Raw genomic sequence first — 18,862 nt, 5'->3', positions numbered from 1 at the left:
ACCAGTGCGTGAGAACTGCCATGCTTGCACAATGAGGTTTTTCTTTTCTGAGCTCTGAGAAAGCATGCCTGTGCCAGCACCATAAGATGATGTCACCCACTTGGGTGGCTGAATTGATCCTCTTGTCCATGGATAAAACGTTATAGAGCTAACTTTAGGACTTCTCTATGGCACAATCGGAATTAACTGGATAAGTTATCTGGCTAACTCTGAATATTGGAGTTAGCCAGATAACTTATCCAGCTAACTTAACTCTGCCCTGGAACAATCCATGTATTACCTACCTAAATTTTAGCTGGATAAGTGGCAGAAATATTCAGAAATCAGAATTTAGTTGGATCACTCCAGTGATCCACCTAAGTGTTGTTTAATATGGAGTCCCTGATAGTCATGCAGTGCAAAATAAAGGTGTATACAGGAAATAGCAGCAAGTGACTCAATCCAAATGATGAGGTCATATATTATAACAAACTGCATTGACTCATACAAGAAATACATATAACTCCATTTACCAAGAAAAACTTATAACTCTGAAAATCAATGCCTTCCCCACCATAATTCATATTCTACATTGTTATATTGCAATAAAATACAACATACAAAAACTGGCATTTATATTTTAAAACACATACCTGCATATTTTCTCGTAAATCTGTTGCTTCCCTTATTGGCTGGATGGCATTCTTAAATACTTCGTCTATTGTTTTAATCCATAATGTTCTCATACAGGCATAATCCCTGGACTTCTTTCCTTTTCTCACCGAAAGGCCACGTTTATGAGGTTTCCCTCCACCTTTTCGGTTAGTAATAGCCACATGTACAAATAAAAAAGCATGTGCTAAAATGTCTCCTGTTAAAGACTGCAGTGGAACATGGCGATAACCTGTTTGTAAACACTCAAAAGGAATTGTATATTGCCCAATAAACTCATCCCCAATGTAATCATCATCTAGCACCACAAATCGTACCATGGCCAATTCAGGTAAATTAATTTGAAATTCAAAACTTTCATCGAAAATAGGATTCTCTCCATTTTGGTGTACTGTTTTTGTCCTTTGTTCTGCACAATCTGCAGGTATTCCATGAATCTCTACATAAACATAGGGATCCACAATATCACCTTTGGCTCCAGAACCCTTAGGTTTAGGAAAGTTTTGCCCACTAATGATTTTAACATGAAGAAGTTGAGGCGAAACTCCAGGGACAGAATCTTTTGTATTTGCACTAAAGAAAGAAACTTCTTCTCGCATGATGGCAGGTCGAAGAACATATCCACAGTTACCATTCTGTCGAAACCAACCAATATTAAGGTCCATCATCAATCCAGGTGTCTGAAAGTTCATTGCCACTATTTGGCACCCACACTTCCAAAAATCCTGAGGATTCATGTTACTAGAATCAATCCTCATTGGACTGGGAAAAACCCTGGCAAGAAAACGCTTGTTATAATTTACAAAGTCCCCTGGGTTTTCATTAGCATATTTATTAGCAACCACTTCATTAAATGAACACATTTCCCAGTATTTCTGATTCTGAAATGAAACTTGAAACTCTGTGAACTGAACAGATTTACAAATGCTTACCAAATCTGAAAGTTCTTTGCAAAGTTGAATTTGTTTTACTATTACAGGTTGCAACTCTCCACTCTCTTTCCCCATTCTTTGTGACATTTCTATTCCTTCATCTTCATCTGTAACATCCCCCTCTAGTCCACAATTTGTGGAAAGTTTTTTTGCCTTAAGTAATATTTTCCATTTTAGAAAATCAGGAGAGGGAAGATAGGTATCTTCTATGTTTGGAGGTGTTGTATATAGCTTATCGCCTAAAATTTTCTTCATGTGCTGAACCATAACTTTCTGCTGTTTAATTGAACAGTGATTCTCTAAGCACAAAATCAGTGGAAACTCTGAAGCAAAAAATGCATATTTGTTAATTATGTCAATTACACTGCGGAAGACTATTTGTGATGTCATAGTATGACCAGTATAAATTACAGGTTCATTGTCTGGACCATCCCATACATCTAATTCAACACTTCGGCAACCCATTTTAAGTGCACGAATATATCCTGTGATATCAGATGGACCTCGGAATTGGTCTTCTATCAGGTAAGTATTGTGGGATGCATTTATGTAATAGTGGGATAACGGTTGTTTCATGTCCTGACAAACCATTTTATGTTCTGGATCAAATATGTAACAGTCTGATGAAATTAAATAATTTGTAAAGCCATCTAGGGAAAGCCAGCCCTTTTCCTGGCCTTCTTTTGATGGCTCATATCTGTGGATAATATCAAGACTTATCTCTTCAGTGACATGTGCCATGCCCTGTTCTGCTTCTAAAAACATCATAAGATCCTTAGCATCTAAAAATTCCTTATTGCTTGAAAATTGAACCAACAAGAAATATATCTCTGGCCTAGTACAGAGTTCTTGGAAAACTTCAATAAACTCCTCCTGTGTGACTTCAGTGCCAATTTTATCCTTCGATTTATGCAATTCTTTGAACTTCAGCTCTATTTTATTATGTTTTAAACCAGGGTTTAAGGCTTTTATAAACTGTACAGCTGTACATAAGGCTATATGTCCAAAATTATTTTCATCAGCTTCACTGAACATTTGTGAAATCCATGAAGTTCGCATGTTATCCTGGCAACTTTCTATCATATCCAGAGTATGCTTCCCGTAAGAAATCAGGTATCGTAATCCTATAACCCAAATGTTGGCAACATCTGCAGAGTTAGCAACAAGATCTAATGAGTCATAGTTATCTCCATATATAATAGAAAATGCACAATCTTCAGATATCTGATCATAAATTCCGTTGCTGCGAAATATATCTGTATTTTTTCCCGTTCTTACTTCTTTAACAGATTTAATATCAATTTTTGCTTTTTCAGAATCTTTTTTTGAAGGCTCCCATCGGAGTGACTGCATGTCAGCATCTAAAAGGAAGTATCTATGATAAACTCTAGAATTAGATCGCACTTTTTTTAGTTCAGAGCCTTCAACCATTGAATTAATACAGTCACTTGCACTGCTGATCTTCTTTTCTGTTGGCATGCTACTAAACGATACAGTTTTTTTTCGCTCTCTTTTTTGTTTGGTGCCATCCTGTAACAAAGTAGAAAAGACAATACATTAGATAGTTCCTATTTATTTAAAGGAAAATTTTTTTAATACAAAAAAATAAAGTCTCTCCATTAATAAAAAGGCTAAAATAAAAATGAAAGACTCAAGAGTTAATGCAATTTCTCCATCATGCTCAGGGTTATATTTAGCTATCACATTTAATATATCTAATCCCAATTCATATTTCACAACTGTATGCAGTAGAGCCCCATTATATATATTCTTTAAGGAAACATAGTACTTCCTAAACACCAAAAGCATCTGGAAAGAGACAATTAGTTGGCCTTTCTGAAACAAGGTACACCCCTGTTTCAGAATTTTACATTCCCAAGTGGCACTATGAGGGTAAAAATCGCTTTGTATCAAACTGCAAAAAATGTAACATGTTTTTTGGTGACATGAACAGTTTTGAACTGCTTGTAAGTCATTCCCTCCACCTCCTAGGAGATAAGTAAAATATTGCATAGATAAATTAGAAAAAATGCTTATTTAAATCATTCTACATCCAGCTAAGTTAGCTATACAATTTTGATATACTGTCTGTTGCAGTCTGGGAAGCTGCAGTCCGGAAGTGAACCCTTGGGCCGATCTACCCCAAGGATAGGGTAGGTCGGGAGGCGGAGCCACAGGCCGAGGTATTCACCCGGGAACCAGGAACGCCCCAGGAGGAGCCCATAGAGTCCTGGAACCTTGGGACTTAGGAGGACAGTCTGAGTCTCTATAGGTGGAGAAGGCCTGGGCAGAGAGTCTGATAAGATAGTCCAATAGGAACACTATAGCCTAAGACTGGCTGGGTCGGACGTGTACTGGAGCAGGCTGTGAGCAGGAACAAAGTCAGTAGCAAGCCGTGAACTGGAGCAAGCTGTAGCAGGAACAGAGTCTGTAGCGTGCTGTGACCTGGAACAGACTGTGAGCAGGAACGGAGTCTGTAGCGTGCTGAGAACTGGAGCAAGCTGTGAGCAGGAACGGAGTCTGTAGCGTGCTGTAAACTGGAACAGACTGTGAGCAGGAACGAAGTCTGCAGCGTGCTGTGAACTGGAACAGACTGTGAGCAGGAACGGAGTCTGTAGCGTGCTGAGAACTGGAACAGACTGAGCAGGAACGGAGTCTGTAGCGTGCTGAGAACTGGAGCAAGCTGTGAGCAGGAACGTGGACGGATCCAGGTCAAAGGCTGGCAGCAGGCAGAAGCGGGGTCAGGCACAGGCTGAAGTCGGAGGCTGGCGGCGAGCAGAAGCGGAGTCAGGACCAAGCAGAAGTCAAGTCAGGAACGTGGAACAATCGTAGCGCAACTCAGAACTACTAACCAGTAGTGAACCTCGTTGCAAGGCAATGAGACGGTATCCGAACGCTGGTTAAATCAGGCTTGGGGCGTGGCGTCGTTAGTCCAGGCGGGGCCAGACTTCCGGCGGCTGTGCGCCCATAGTGCGCGTCCTCACGCGCGCGCATGGCGGCAGGAAGATGGGCCGGAAATGGCGGACGCCCCAAGAGACCGGCCGAGCCGCAGGAGCGGCGTTTCCACCACTGGAAGTAAGCGCAGGGCAAAGCGGATAGAGGGGAAGCAGTGGAAACCGCAACACTGTCACACAAATTTCTTCTTTTGTAGCAGTGAATACTGCACAAAGTTTCTACCATAAAATAGTCTCTTAGCACCACCACAACCACATCCTGAAATGCTTATTTTTTAGCTATAAAAACACCTTGCTTAAACCCTCATGTAACACCACTTTACAGTGACTTTACAGTGATTTCCCTCATCTTTCATAGGTCTTGTAGGCCAGTACAGAACTTGACAGGTACTAGAAGATCTGACATCACCCCAATATTAAAAGAACTTCACTGGCTGCCGGTCAAATACAGGGCCCCGCATAAAATCTTATCACTAATACACAAAATCCTCTACAATGAAAAAATTGAATGGCTAACCTCTTCACTTCACTTCCACACACCCTCAAGAACCACCAGATTAACCGAAACAGGGATGCTACCAATTCCTTCCCCCAAAATTGCCCACCTAAATAATGTAAGAGAAAGATCTCTATTGTTGGACCCCTTCTATGGAACTCCATCCCGCAGGAATTATGACTAGAAGCCGACATCAAATTATTTAAAAAGGGGATTAAAACTTGGCTTTTTAAACAAGCCTACCAAGAGCTGTTAGCATAATTATCTTACACTTCTGATTTAATACCAAGGTAATGTATATTTTTATTATACTATCTCTACCCCAACTATACTACCTCTCTAAGTGTTTAAATTTTGATTATTTAGCATACTATTTAGTTTGCTATGTTAATTATATTATGAAATAATGTATTTACTTCTTTCTTTGGAAATGTAAATAATTTTGATTAATTTCTAACTACTGTAAACCGATTTGATATGCTTGCATGAAAAGTCGGTATATAAAAATGATTAAGTAAATAAATAAATGCAATAAAACAATGACAGGAAAAATGCATGTGGAAATGCAATGGTATTAATTAAATCTTTGATCAGGTTTTCTTCTTTTAGTAAAAGCAAGTTTGCTTACAGTAAAAGGTGTTTCCGTAGATAGCAGGATGAGTTAGCCATGCTGTCATGGGATCTGTCAATCAGGTTCGGGAGGCGGAGCTTTACCAAGCAGAGATTTAGATTTTAGCTCTCTGTGGCTGCGCATGTGTTCCCGCGCAGGAAAGTAACAGATTCTCCTCAGTCTGTGATTAAGCTGTAGTGTAGTCGAAAAGACGGTGACTGTCAGGGAGGAGGGTGGGTCAGCATGGCTAATTCATCCTGCTATCTACGGAAACTTGCTTTTTCCAGTCGATAGCAGGGCTGAATTAGCCATGCTGTCATGGGAGTCCCAAGATCCCGATCAAGTTGTTTATGTTATATATGTTTGAACGTGATCATGAACAGTGTGGCAGTCACCGTGTACAAGAGGATAGAGATTGCAGGATTGCATGCCCTTTCTTCGCATCAGTGGCTGCTAGTTGATCAAGGCAGTAGTGAGATGTGAAGGTATGTAGCTGCCTTACAAATGTCTATGGGTTGTACATTTTTAAGATGTGCCAATGAGGCCGCCACTGCTCTAACTTGATGAGCTTTGGGAACATAATGTAGCTGTACTTTCTGTTTGTAGTAACAGAACTTGATGCACTGTGCTATCCAGCTGGAGATGGTGCATCTAGCCACTGGTAGTCCAGGCGCCTTCGGGGCAAAAGTGAGAGTTGAGAAACACGGGAACATAAGAACATAAGAAAATGCCATACTGGGTCAGACCAAGGGTCCATCAAGCCCAGCATCCTGTTTCCAACAGTGGCCAATCCAGGCCATAAGAACCTGGCAAGTACCCAAAAACTAAGTCTATTCTATGTTACCATTGCTAATGGCAGTGGCTATTCTCTAAGTGAACTTAATAGCAGGTAATGGACTTCTCCTCCAAGAACTTATCCAATCCTTTTTTAAACACAGCTATACTAACTGCACGAACCACATTCTCTGGCAACAAATTCCAGAGTTTAATTGTGCGTTGAGTAAAAAAGAACTTTCTCCGATTAGTTTTAAATGTGCCCCATGCTAACTTCATGGAGTGCCCCCTAGTCTTTCTACTATCCGAAAGAGTAAATAACCGATTCACATGTACCCGTTCTAGACCTCTCATGATTTTAAACACCTCTATCATATCCCCCCTCAGTCGTCTCTTCTCCAAGCTGAAAAGTCCTAACCTCTTTAGTCTTTCCTCATAGGGGAGTTGTTCCATTCCCCTTATCATTTTGGTAGCCCTTCTCTGTACCTTCTCCATCGCAATTATATCTTTTTTGAGATGCGGCGACCAGAATTGTACACAGTATTCAAGGTGCGGTCTCACCATGGAGCGATACAGAGGCATTATGACATTTTCCGTTTTATTCACCATTCCCTTTCTAATAATTCCCAACATTCTGTTTGCTTTTTTGACTGCCGCAGCACACTGAACTGACGATTTCAATGTGTTATCCACTATGACACCTAGATCTCTTTCTTGGGTTGTAGCACCTAATATGGAACCCAACATTGTGTAATTATAGCATGGGTTATTTTTCCCTATATGCATCACCTTGCACTTATCCACATTAAATTTCATCTGCCATTTGGATGCCCAATTTTCCAGTCTCACAAGGTCTTCCTGCAATTTATCACAATCTGCTTGTGATTTAACTACTCTGAACAATTTTGTGTCATCTGCAAATATGATTATCTCACTCGTCGTATTTCTTTCCAGATCATTTATAAATATATTGAACAGTAAGGGTCCCAATACAGATCCCTGAGGCACTCCACTGACCACTCCCTTCCACTGAGAAAATTGCCCATTTAATCCTACTCTCTGTTTCCTGTCTTTTAGCCAGTTTGCAATCCACGAAAGGACATCGCCACCTATCCCATGACTTTTTACTTTCCTAGAAGCCTCTCATGAGGAACTTTGTCAAACGCCTTCTGAAAATCTAAGTATACTATATCTACCGGTTCACCTTTATCCACATGTTTATTAACTCCTTCAAAAAAGTGAAGCAGATTTGTGAGGCAAGACTTGCCCTGGGTAAAGCCATGCTGACTTTGTTCCATTAAACCATGTCTTTCTATATGTTCTGTGATTTTGATGTTTAGAACACTTTCCACTATTTTTCCTGGCACTGAAGTCAGGCTAACCGGTCTGTAGTTTCCTGGATCGCCCCTGGAGCCCTTTTTAAATATTGGGGTTACATTTGCTATCCTCCAGTCTTCAGGTACAATGGATGATTTTAATGATAAGTTACAAATTTTTACTAATAGGTCTGAAATTTCATTTTTTAGTTCCTTCAGTACTCTGGGGTGTATACCATCCGGTCCAGGTGATCTACTACTCTTCAGTTTGTCAATCAGGCGTACCACATCTTCTAGGTTCACCGTGATTTGATTCAGTCCATCTGAATCATTACCCATGAAAACCTTCTCCATTACGGGTACCTCCCCAACATCCTCTTCAGTAAACACCGAAGCAAAGAAATCATTTAATCTTTCTGCGATGGCCTTATCTTCTCTAAGTGCCCCTTTAACCCCTCGATCATCTAACGGTCCAACTGACTCCCTCACAGGCTTTCTGCTTCGGATATATTTAAAAATGTTTTTACTGTGAGTTTTTGCCTCTACAGCCAACTTCTTTTCAAATTCTCTCTTAGCCTGTCTTATCAATGTCTTACATTTAACTTGCCAATGTTTATGCTTTATCCTATTTTCTTCTGTTGGATCCTTCTTCCAATTTTTGAATGAAGATCTTTTGGCTAAAATAGCTTCTTTCACCTCCCCTTTTAACCATGCCGGTAATCGTTTTGCCTTCTTTCCACCTTTCTTAATGTGTGGAATACATCTGGACTGTGCTTCTAGAATGGTATTTTTTTTAACAATGACCACGCCTCTTGGACATTTTTTACTTTTGTAGCTGCTCCTTTCAGTTTTTTTCTAATAATTTTTCTCATTTTATCAAAGCTTCCCTTTTGAAAGTTTAGCACGAGAGCCTTGGATTTGCACACGGTTCCTCTTCCAGTCATTAAATCAAATTTGATCATATTATGATCACTATTGCGAAGCGGCCCCACCACTGTTACCTCTCTCACCAAGTCCGTGCTCCACTGAGAATTAGGTCTAAAATTGCTCCCTCTCTCATTAGTTCCTGAACCAATTGCTCCATAAAGCTATCATTTATTCCATCCAGGAACGTTATCTCTCTAGCGTGTCCAGATGATACATTTACCCAGTCAATATTGGGGTAACTGAAGTCTACACACAATATCAACAGTTATGTTCAAAACACAACGAACACAATTCTCGCTAAAAAGACGTCATGCAACTGTAATTTTTCATTGTAATTGTCCATTTCATGTGAACATCACTCACACAGCTGAAACGCGCTGATTTCACACAGCTGTAACATAACAAATCACATATAATCAGCGGTATTCTCGCGGCAACCTTGCTCAGACGCCGGTAAGAGGAAACGGCGGCAAGGTCGGGTGAGTTCACTGTTTTCATTCAGCTTCGCCCAGATATGTGCCAAACATTTTAATTTTATGTGCTGCAAGTTTTGCTGAATAACGAAGGTATTTGTCCTTTGCAGAAAGCAAGTAAACGGAAAGCAAGTAAATAAGTAACGGGGCAGTAATATTCCTGTCAGTCATTAAATACAGAAGCGAAGTGTTTTGTTACAGTCCCTGAAGCAGCGATGCGAAACGCGCGGACTGGACTTTAAATAACCACGTTTCTTTGAAAGTTTGAGCCACGCCAAGGAAGGTATCACCCCGATACAGATTTTTACAAAAATATTAAAAATACTAAAAATATGCAAAAAAGAATAAAGGACTTGGGCCAATGATTAAACATGACCTGAAGTGGCAAGACCTTAAGCTAAAATATGCTGGTATGCCCGCAGGTGTTATGATGGTCCTATAAATAATAGCACATTGACCAAGAAAAATTACAGTTGCATGACGTCTTTTTAGTGGTAATTGAAGTCTCCCATTATTACTGCACTACCAATTTGGTTAGCTTCCTTAATTTCTCTTAGTATTTCACTGTCCGTCTCAGCATCTTGACCAGGTGGATGGTAGTATACCCCTATCACTATAGTCTTCCCCGACACACAAGGGATTTCTACCCATAAAGATTCAATTTTGTATTTAGTCTCATGCAGGATGTTTATCCTGTTGGACTCTATGCCATCCCGGACATAAAGTGCCACACCTCCTCCCAGGTGCTCCTGTCATTGCGATATAATTTGTACCCCGGTTTAGCACTGTCCCATTGGTTATCCTCCTTCCACCATGTCTCTGAGATGCCAATTAAGTCTATATCATCATTCACTGTTATACACTCTAATTCTCCCATCTTACTTCTTAGACTTCTGGCATTAGCATACAGACATTTCAAAGTTTGTTTTTTGTTTGTGTTTTCATTCTGCTTTTTAATTTATAGAGATAAGTTAGAATTTTTTAGCTCAGGTGAGTTTTTAGTTACAGGCACTTGGACTACTTTAATTATTGGAACCTCCCTGTTGGGATGCCCTAATTCTAATGCATCATTAGTATCCTTTAAAGATACCTCTCTCCGAACCATGCGCTGCTGAGCGACTGTCGGCTTTCCCCTTTGTTCTAGTTTAAAAGCTGCTCTATCTCCTTTTTAAAGGTTAGCGCCAGCAGTCTGGTTCCACCCTGGTTAAGGTGGAGCCCATCCCTTCGGAAGAGACTCCCCCTTCCCCAAAAGGTTCCCCAGTTCCTAACAAAACTGAATCCCTCTTCCTAGCACCATCGTCTCATCCATGCATTGAGACTCCGGAGCTCTGCCTGCCTCTGGTGACCTGACTTAAGAGGTCTAGAATGGGTTAATGTGAATCAGTTATTTACTCTTTCGGAAAATAGAAAGACTAGGGGGCACTCCATGATGTTAGCATGTGGCACATTTAAAACTAATCGGAGAAAGTTCTTTTTCACTCAACACACAAACTCTGGAAATTATTGCCAGAGGATGTGGTTAGTGCAGTTAGTGTAGCTGTGTTTAAAAATGGATTGGATAAGTTCTTGGAGGAGAAGTCCATTACCTGCCATTAAGTTGACTTAGAGAATAGCCACTGCTATTACTAGCAACAGTAGCATGGAATAGACTTAGTTTTTGGATACTTGCCAGGTTCTTATGGCCTGGATTGGCCACTGTTGGAAACAGGATGCTGGGCTAGATGGACCCTTGGTCTGACCAGTATGGCATGTTCTCATGTTCTTACTGCGAGCAAAGGGCAGTGCCTCTGTTGCGGGGTACTCAGCTCCCAACTCCCTCAGCCATGGACATGGCAATAGAGTGAAAGGCTCAATCGCCCAGATGATGGACTGAAACTTTCCTCACAGAGGAAGGTTCCGAGGGCAAAAATGACTGATAACAGTGATTCTTATGGAAGACACTCACAGAGTCCAGCAGATTCCAAAGTGACTCCCGAACAGGGGAAACCTGGAGAGTCACCGGGAAGCAGCACTGGACAGGTTCCCTTATGGATAGGCCTGCCGCGTCTTAAAGCGCCCAAAGGAGAGTGGTACTCTTGACTATTCTTGGGGCTGATGCCAGTCAGAGCAGTGCCCTTAGTTGGGCGTCGAGAGGAGAACTTGAAAGGGTTGCCTTGGAATTCAGTCGAGTCTCCTCTTCCAGAGGGGAGAGGGAAGCAGCGGGATCAGGGCCTAGTAACCCACTAAAGGAGAGTTGAGGCACAATCACTGATCACTGAGGCACCAACACTACCAACCCACCGATTGGCAGCCAGCCTCAGATAGGGGAGGTTGCCGCTGCAATTCCCAGAGGGGCCCCAGCTGAAGATGGTCCAATGACCGCCGATGCCACTCCTGAGCCCTGTCCTCCAAGGAGACATGCTGATTTAGAGACTCGGGCCTCCAGATCAGAGAAAAACATTTATCAGGGACAGAGCCCCAGGGAATGTTCCACAAGAACACGATAGAAGGTGAAGACATATGCTTCTGCTGAGAAAGGAGAGGATGCTGGAGCCACTCTCGTGATGTCCACTCACCTCAGAATCCGACCAGGAATGCAGGCCTAGGCCAGCCCTGTGGCTGTGGAAGTAACTGTTGTGACCACCTGGAGGGAACAATCCACACACACACCTCAACGCCCAGGTGGCAGAGGGCAACTGGAAGCCCCCTGCTGTGAAAGCACGCTGGGCGGACTCATGTCATGGAAACCCATCCATGAATGGTGGCACACCCATGATCCTGAGCACCGAGCTTGTGGGAAAAATCCCACACCACAGCGAGGACAGAGAACCACATACCTGAGTCAGTGGCTACACACTACCCCATGACCAAGTACAGAGTATGTAATGACAGCTCCCCTGTCAGTGCTCCTCAGCACTATGGGGTACGGACTGACGCAGAGATTGAAACTATGCTGAAAGATGGCAGAACTCTAGCGTGGCTGAGGCCTGCACAGCCAGCAAAAATGCTGTCTGGCAGCAACCCAGGCATTGGAACAGATGCCTAATCTGTCCCAACTGCGCAAGCTGAGCGTCAAAGCCACAATAATTCCAGCAGAGTGGAGAGGATTGTATAATGATGGCATCCCCAGCACCACTGGCACTCTGGGTAAGGCATGGTGTAGGGTGGTGGGCTATGGCATTACTCCCTTTAGTACCGGAGAACACTCCAGGAGGTGGGCCATTGAAACTGCGGCAGAACCGGCTCACCTGCGAGACCCACAGCGAACAATAGCAGCAAAGTCCCTGGTGAGTGCAGATGCTTATGGAGGACTGCGGACATGTCCTGTGATCTATAAGCATTTTGTCTGTAAATAGTTATTCCTGGTGCCACAGGTGCCCACAGACTTCGATTGTCCAGGGGCCCAGATGCCCGAAGGTATGGACCAAAGAAGCCATGGGTGTCTGCAGGGAAAGGCCCTGCAGCCCCCCCCCAACAGATCATTGATATCAAAAAGTAGTGACAACCTCTAGTGCCCTCAGCAATTTCACTCAGCTCATCAATTCATCCAGTGGTGTCAATGCTGCAAGCTCGATGGCCTCACAAGCATTACGGCTGACGAGAGCCTCGCCAGCGTCCATTAATATTGATGGTGTGCACATCTTGGCGGGGCCACCAACGCTGGGATCGCTGGCGAAGGGGAGTTCTGCGCTTTGCAGTGCTCTGTAGTGGGCACCACCCAGGAGCCCTGAGGGCATCGACACACTGCGTACAGATGCACCAGCACACCATGGTGCCTGGAATAGGTGGTGACCCCTGCTCTCGATACGTAAGAGGCCTGGCAGTCTATAGCCATAGTGGTGAAAATGTCACTCAATGATGAATCTAGTGTCTGGTTGGTGGGGCTCAACGTAGTCGAGGCAGTAATGGGAGGCATCGGTGAGTGCAGTGAGGGTACCAAGGCAATGAGAGCACAGAAGGCACTGACCGTGGCAAGTGCACTGGGCTGAGGGGTGAAATGCCCCAAAGGCACAGAGGCATAGAGTACATCAAGGGCACTGTGCCATCGAGTGCATGCAAGGCACCATGGCATCGAGTGTGTAGAGGGCACCATGGCATCAAATGTGCTGCATCACGGCACAGAGGGCATCAAGGCCTCAATGCCATAACCTGTGTAGCGAGACTCCAGTCCCACCAGTGACAACAGCACCGAAGGCCTCCTTGGCATCATGGGCAGTCACACACCTCAACGCAGCCAGGTTAACGCTGGAGCTTGATGGCATCAAGGGGACTATGGTACGTGAAGATGGGCTCTGTCCCCGAAGCGGTCCCAACATCGATTACGGCAGACGAACAGTTCACTGGTCACAGCTGTGCATGTCTTCTGTTCATGGGCATGGTACCAAAGTGCAGCAGCCTGCTTGCCCAGGCTCTGCTCACCATATCTCCCAGGGAGATTACATTGCCAGGCTAACAAGCAGGAGGGGAGGCAACATCATCCAAGGCTCCCGCCTGTGGAGACTAGTTCCTCGAGACATGGAGAGGATGAGCTCAACAATGGGTCATATATGATTGGACTGTGAGGCTATTCTTAATTTCTGGACAGAGGTGCAAAGAATTATACAGCAAATGGTATCTATTACCATAACTTTAGATCCTAAAATGTTTTAATTTAATTTTCCAGTGGAAATTACCACAAATCTAACTATTTTTATTTTATTTATTTATTTCGTAATTTTTTATATACCGCGGCACGTTAATAACATCACCTTGGTTTACAATAAACAATCAGCAACAAGCTTTACAGTCAATATGAAATAAGGTGTACATAATAAATTAAGAACAAATTGAGAACAAAATTAAGAACAAATATTAAGAACAAATAACAATTAAACTAATGGTAATCATATTCCATAGTTAATGGAGAGTCTAATAATAAGTGGGAGGTAAGAGCCCGATCAAGTAAAATTTAGTAGCGAAAGAAAAAAATAAATAGGCGAGTGGCATTGGATCAGAGAAAACAGGAACAAGTAATTGGTATATCTGCAAAAGAAATGATTATTGAGAGTAAGCTTGTTCGAACAGCCAGGTTTTGAGGTTCTGCTTGAATTTCTTATGGCAGGCTTCTAGACGCAGGTCTGTGGGCATTTTGTTCCAGATGTTGGTTCCCGCCATAGTGAATGAACGATCTCTTGTAGAAATGTGTTTGATGTGTTTAAGTGAAGAAGCAGCGAGTTTGGCTTGGTGCATTTTTCTTACTGGTCTCTTTGATGTGTGGAAGATAAAATGATCGGAAAACCATTGCATATCTTGGTTATAAATCAACTTATGAATGAGGGTGAGAACTTTGAATATAATTCTAGATGCTACCGGAAGCCAGTGAAGGAACATGAGAGCTGGTGTAATGTGTTCATGGCGGTGAGTATTAGTGAGTAAGCGTGCTGCAGCGTTTTGTAGCATCTGTAATGGTTGTATAGTGTTTTTAGGGAGACCTAGTAGTATGGCATTGCAGTAATCCAGTTTTGACAATATTGTAGCTTGTAACACTGTCCGGAAGTCATGTGGATGTAGAAGCAGTTTGATCCTTTTTAGAGTTTGTAGCTTGAAGAATCCGTTTTTGATTGTAGCTGTGATGAATTTCTTTAATGAGAATTGATTGTCGATGATAACGCCAAGGCTGCGGACTTGCTGTAAATTGAGAGGGTCCGATGGTGGATGTAGAGTAGGGTTAGAGGCGATGTTATTGTGTGATGTGATAATGAGGAGCTCTGTCTTGGTTGTGTTTATTGCTAGGAAGTTTTCAGTAAGAAGTTTTTTTTATTTCCACCAGAGCTGTATCCCAGATTTTTAGAGCATTAGGTAGGGAATCGTTGATGGGGATGAGGATCTGTACATCATCTGCATATATGAAATGTGGGAGATCCAGTTTCACCAGTAGTTGACAGAGAGGAGATAGGTATATGTTGAAAAGTGTAGATGAAAGAGAGGATCCTTGTGGAACACCTTGAGCTAGTTTTCTGGGTTTCGAAACATGGCAGTATTTTGACACTGTATGTCCTGTCCATCAGAAATGATTGGAGCCAGCATAGGGCAGTGCCTGTAATGCCAATTTATGAGATGCGGGAAAGGAGGGTATTGTGGTTGACAGTGTCAAATGCAGAAGAAATATCAAGAAGAGCCAGTAAGTAAGAGTGACCAGTATCTAGGGTTTTTAGTATTGAATCTGAGAGTGACACTAGAAGGGTTTCTGTACTATGGTTCTTACGGAAGCCATATTGTGATGGGAAGAGTTATCGATTTTCGTCTAGAAAGGCTGTGAGTTGCTTGTTGATGACTTTCTCCATGATTTTAGACAAGAAAGGGAGGTTCGAGACTGGACTATAGTTGGCAGGTTCTGAGGGATCCAGGTCAGATTTTTTGAGTGTAGGCTTTATAATTGCATGCTTGAGTTGCGTTGGAAAAATACCAGACGATATAGATTTGTTGATAATGTCAGTGATGGGAGAGGCAATCCTTGTAGGAATGGAGAGTAGTGTTTTTGTTGGCATGATGTCAATTGGTGCATGGCTGGTTTGATTTTTTTGAGGATCCCTTCGATTTTTGATGCTGCTGTTTCGAAATTTGAGAGAGTGGCTGAGGTGATCATAGTGTTAGTGGTCCGTAGGGATACTGGTGGAGAGGGAGTAGTAAAGCGAGCCATGATATTAGCAACCTTGTCGTGGAAGTAGGTAGCTAGCTTCTAACATTTGTTTTCATCCTCGTGGTCTGGGTTGATGTTTATAGGTGGGGTAATTATACTAGAGACATATTGGAAGAGGGCATGTGGGTTGAACTGGTATTGATGTATTCTTGCTGTGTAATAGTTTTTCTTGGCTTCATCTGTAGTTTTACGATACTGGTGGAGAAGCAATTTGTATTTTTGTAGTTGTGCTAGATCTTGGTTTCTACGGCATTTCTTTTCCAGTTTGCGGAGTTCAATTTTCATCATTCTAAGGTCTGCAGTGTACCAGGGTTTTTTATCTTTCTTCTCAGAACAGATCTCTTTCGTTAGTAGAGGGCAGAGTCGATTTGCAATGTTGCTGGTAAGTAGATGCCAGGAGGAACAGGCTGAGTTGGCATCAAAGAGGTCTAGTTTATGGAGATATTCTGTAAGCGCATCAATGATGTCTTCAGTTTTGCATTTTTTTCTGAAATTGATGGTTCTTTTCTTAGTGAGTGGCGTGTGGGGGTTGCAGTTGAATGTGCAGCGTATGTCGACTCGGTAGTGGTCAGACCAAGGTATGGGGGTGCATTGGGGGTGGTTAGTGCGTAAGAGAGAGTTCGGGAAAATAATATCCAGAGTGTGTCCTGTCTTGTGTGTGGGGCCCGAAACTACTTGTTTAAATCCAAGGGCATTTAGTGTCGAAAGTGTGGCTTCACATGCTGGTGTAAGTGGGGAGCGGTCAAAGTGGAGGTTTAGATCTCCTAGGATGATAGCAGGTATATTGATGTCAATGTGTTTGGTAATATATTCAGTAAGAGGTGAAGGATTTTTTTCCAGTATGTCGGGGGGGGGGGGGGGGGGGGGGGGCAATAGATTAGACAAATTTGTAGCTCTTTTGATTTAAAGAGACCAATCTCAATCTTGTGAAGAGGTGAGGGTGGGTTGCAGAGTGAAATTGTATTTCTTTTTTTGCAGCTAGAAGTCCACCTCCTTTCTTTTTAGGTCTTGGAATAGAGAATATATTGTATACGTCTGTTGGTAGTTGATTTATTATGGAAACATCTGTGCTTTTTAGCCAGGTCTCTGTGATTGCACATATGTCAGGGGACTCATCAGTAAGTATATCACCTAATAGAGTGGTCTTTTTTAGTAGGGATTGTGTGTTCAGAAGTAAGATTGAGAACGTCATTAATCCTATCATTTGAGTGATTGGAGAGGTCATAACTGGAATGAGTGAATTATAGCATGAGGTGTTAAGCTTAGTTCTCATAATTTTGGTGGAGAAGTTAGAGTATTTGAGAACTGGAATGTGGAAGGTGTTCATGGTGAATGTGGTTGGTCTAGTTATGATCATCTGCAGTAGAAAGAATCAGGAGGAAGAAGTTAAGCAAGGGAAAGCTTATGTACAAAGATTCAGTGCACTTTATTATTTAATAACTAATAAGCTAATTTTGCAGATTCTTATAGCAGGCTAGGTGTGAGATCACAGTTCATTGGAAAAGAACTACTTCAGACCTATGTCTATGCTTACAACAATTAAAAGGGACATGATGTCTAGCTTTTATAAAGTGTGGCAGCCATTTGAACACAAAGAAATCCCAGGACTTATCCTGAGCAGGACAGAAGGGGAAGGGGGAGGTGGAAAGGGGTGGGGGTGAATGTTGAGAAAGGATGTGTCAGATGTTAAAAATATTTTTTTTTCTAAGATTTTTTTTATTTGTATTGAGTATTTTGCAATAAAATTTAAATAAAAAAAAGGCATAATGGTAAAGAGAAAAACACAGCATTACTAATAGAAATGTCAGTACTAAATTAACTATTCTGTACTGTATGGAGAGAAGATCTACTTTATGGCAAGAAGATGATTAAGTACCAAGAGGTACACAAAAAGCACAAAGGCTCGGCAGTGCCCACAAAATATGGTATGTTGAAGCCACTGAGCCTTTGTTTCGTTTTGTTTTGTTTTTTTTATGGGAGCTGAGTAGAACTGGAGGCAGAAGGTCAAGAGAGTAACAGAAGGAGGAGTGGAAGCGGGAAGAAGAGAGCAAGAGGAGGTGGGTAGGAACAGGGAGAAGAGAGGAGAGGGATGGGGATAGAACAAGGGGAAAAAGCAAGAGGAAGTGAAGACGTGGGAGGGATGTGGAGAGATAGTGATGAAGAGGGGAGAAGGAGCTGGGAGAGAGGTGGGATGCTGAAGTAGGAGGAGAATGGGAATATAGGTGGGATGCTGAAGGGAAATGGGCAAGGGTTGAAGAGGAGGTAGAAAAGAAAGAGGAGAGGTCTGGGGACCAGGAAGACAGGCCTGCCTATAAGAACAAAGGCTTTGCAGCCATAAGATAATACATTGGTCTTGGAGAGCCTTTGCTATTTTTCTTGTTGGAGGTTGGGGTAGGTATATGAGTATGGTTAAGGAGGGGTTGGGTGCTGGAGGAAGAATAACGAGCAAGAGGGGAGAAGGGGCTGAAAGAGAAGGTGAAGAGAAGGCCAAAGGGAAAGGAAGGATAATGAGGCAGGCCAAAGGGAGCAAGGGTGGAGAGAGACTGGGAATAAGGAGAGAGAATGAAGGGAGAATAGATGGATGGGGAAGAAAGGTGGGGAAATGGCAAGGGGGAAGAGGGGGGGGGGGAGCAGCCTGCTCCCCTATTCACCCTGGTATTTCCCCTCCCTACCCAACAAACCCCAGTTGCAGGGGGAGAGGAGGAAAGTAACTCCTCACTCTCTCCTCTCCCAATCTCTCACTTTCCCCAGTTCACCCCCTTCCCCCAACACCTTGTTTTTCCCAGTTCACTCTCTCCACCCCCACAAACCCCTCATTCATCCTGGATCATTTCCTCCACAAACCCGCAACGATCCCCAGTTCAGTCCTTCCCTGCCCCTGGGTTCATATCATTTTGAAACAAAAGGAAGAGCTCCTCTGTCATGTCATCCCTATCTCCTCAGGGCGGGGCTTAAGCAGTTTGATTGAATCACTGAGGCCTCAGCAGGGAGGCGGGAGAACACAGAACATGAAGGAAGAGCTCTTTCTTTTGTTTCAAAATGATATGAGTCTGTGACGGGGTAGACTGCAG

At 42.8% G+C, this 18,862-nt stretch overlaps 1 protein-coding gene across 9 annotated transcripts in view; it reads right to left on the bottom strand.

The window, feature by feature from the left end:
• PLCL2 (phospholipase C like 2) overlaps positions 1–18,862 on the bottom strand; it is a 375,002-nt gene that overhangs the window by 189,342 nt on the left and 166,798 nt on the right. For 8 of the 9 annotated variants that reach the window (XM_029589255.1, XM_029589251.1, XM_029589258.1 and 5 more), the window contains one exon: positions 633–3,113. In XM_029589255.1, the coding sequence (XP_029445115.1) occupies positions 633–3,062 (2,430 nt within the window). In that variant the 5' untranslated portion in view covers positions 3,063–3,113. Of the gene's footprint in view, positions 1–632; positions 3,114–4,435; positions 4,653–18,862 lie in introns of all 9 variants that reach the window. The other variant, XM_029589256.1, reaches the window with a different exon arrangement.

Source organism: Rhinatrema bivittatum, chromosome 2 (genome assembly GCF_901001135.1).
Source record: "Rhinatrema bivittatum chromosome 2, aRhiBiv1.1, whole genome shotgun sequence".
NCBI classification, from domain to species: domain Eukaryota; kingdom Metazoa; phylum Chordata; class Amphibia; order Gymnophiona; family Rhinatrematidae; genus Rhinatrema; species Rhinatrema bivittatum.
The sequence above is the reverse complement of the archived record's forward strand: the minus strand, read 5'-3'. Positions and strand labels throughout refer to the sequence as shown.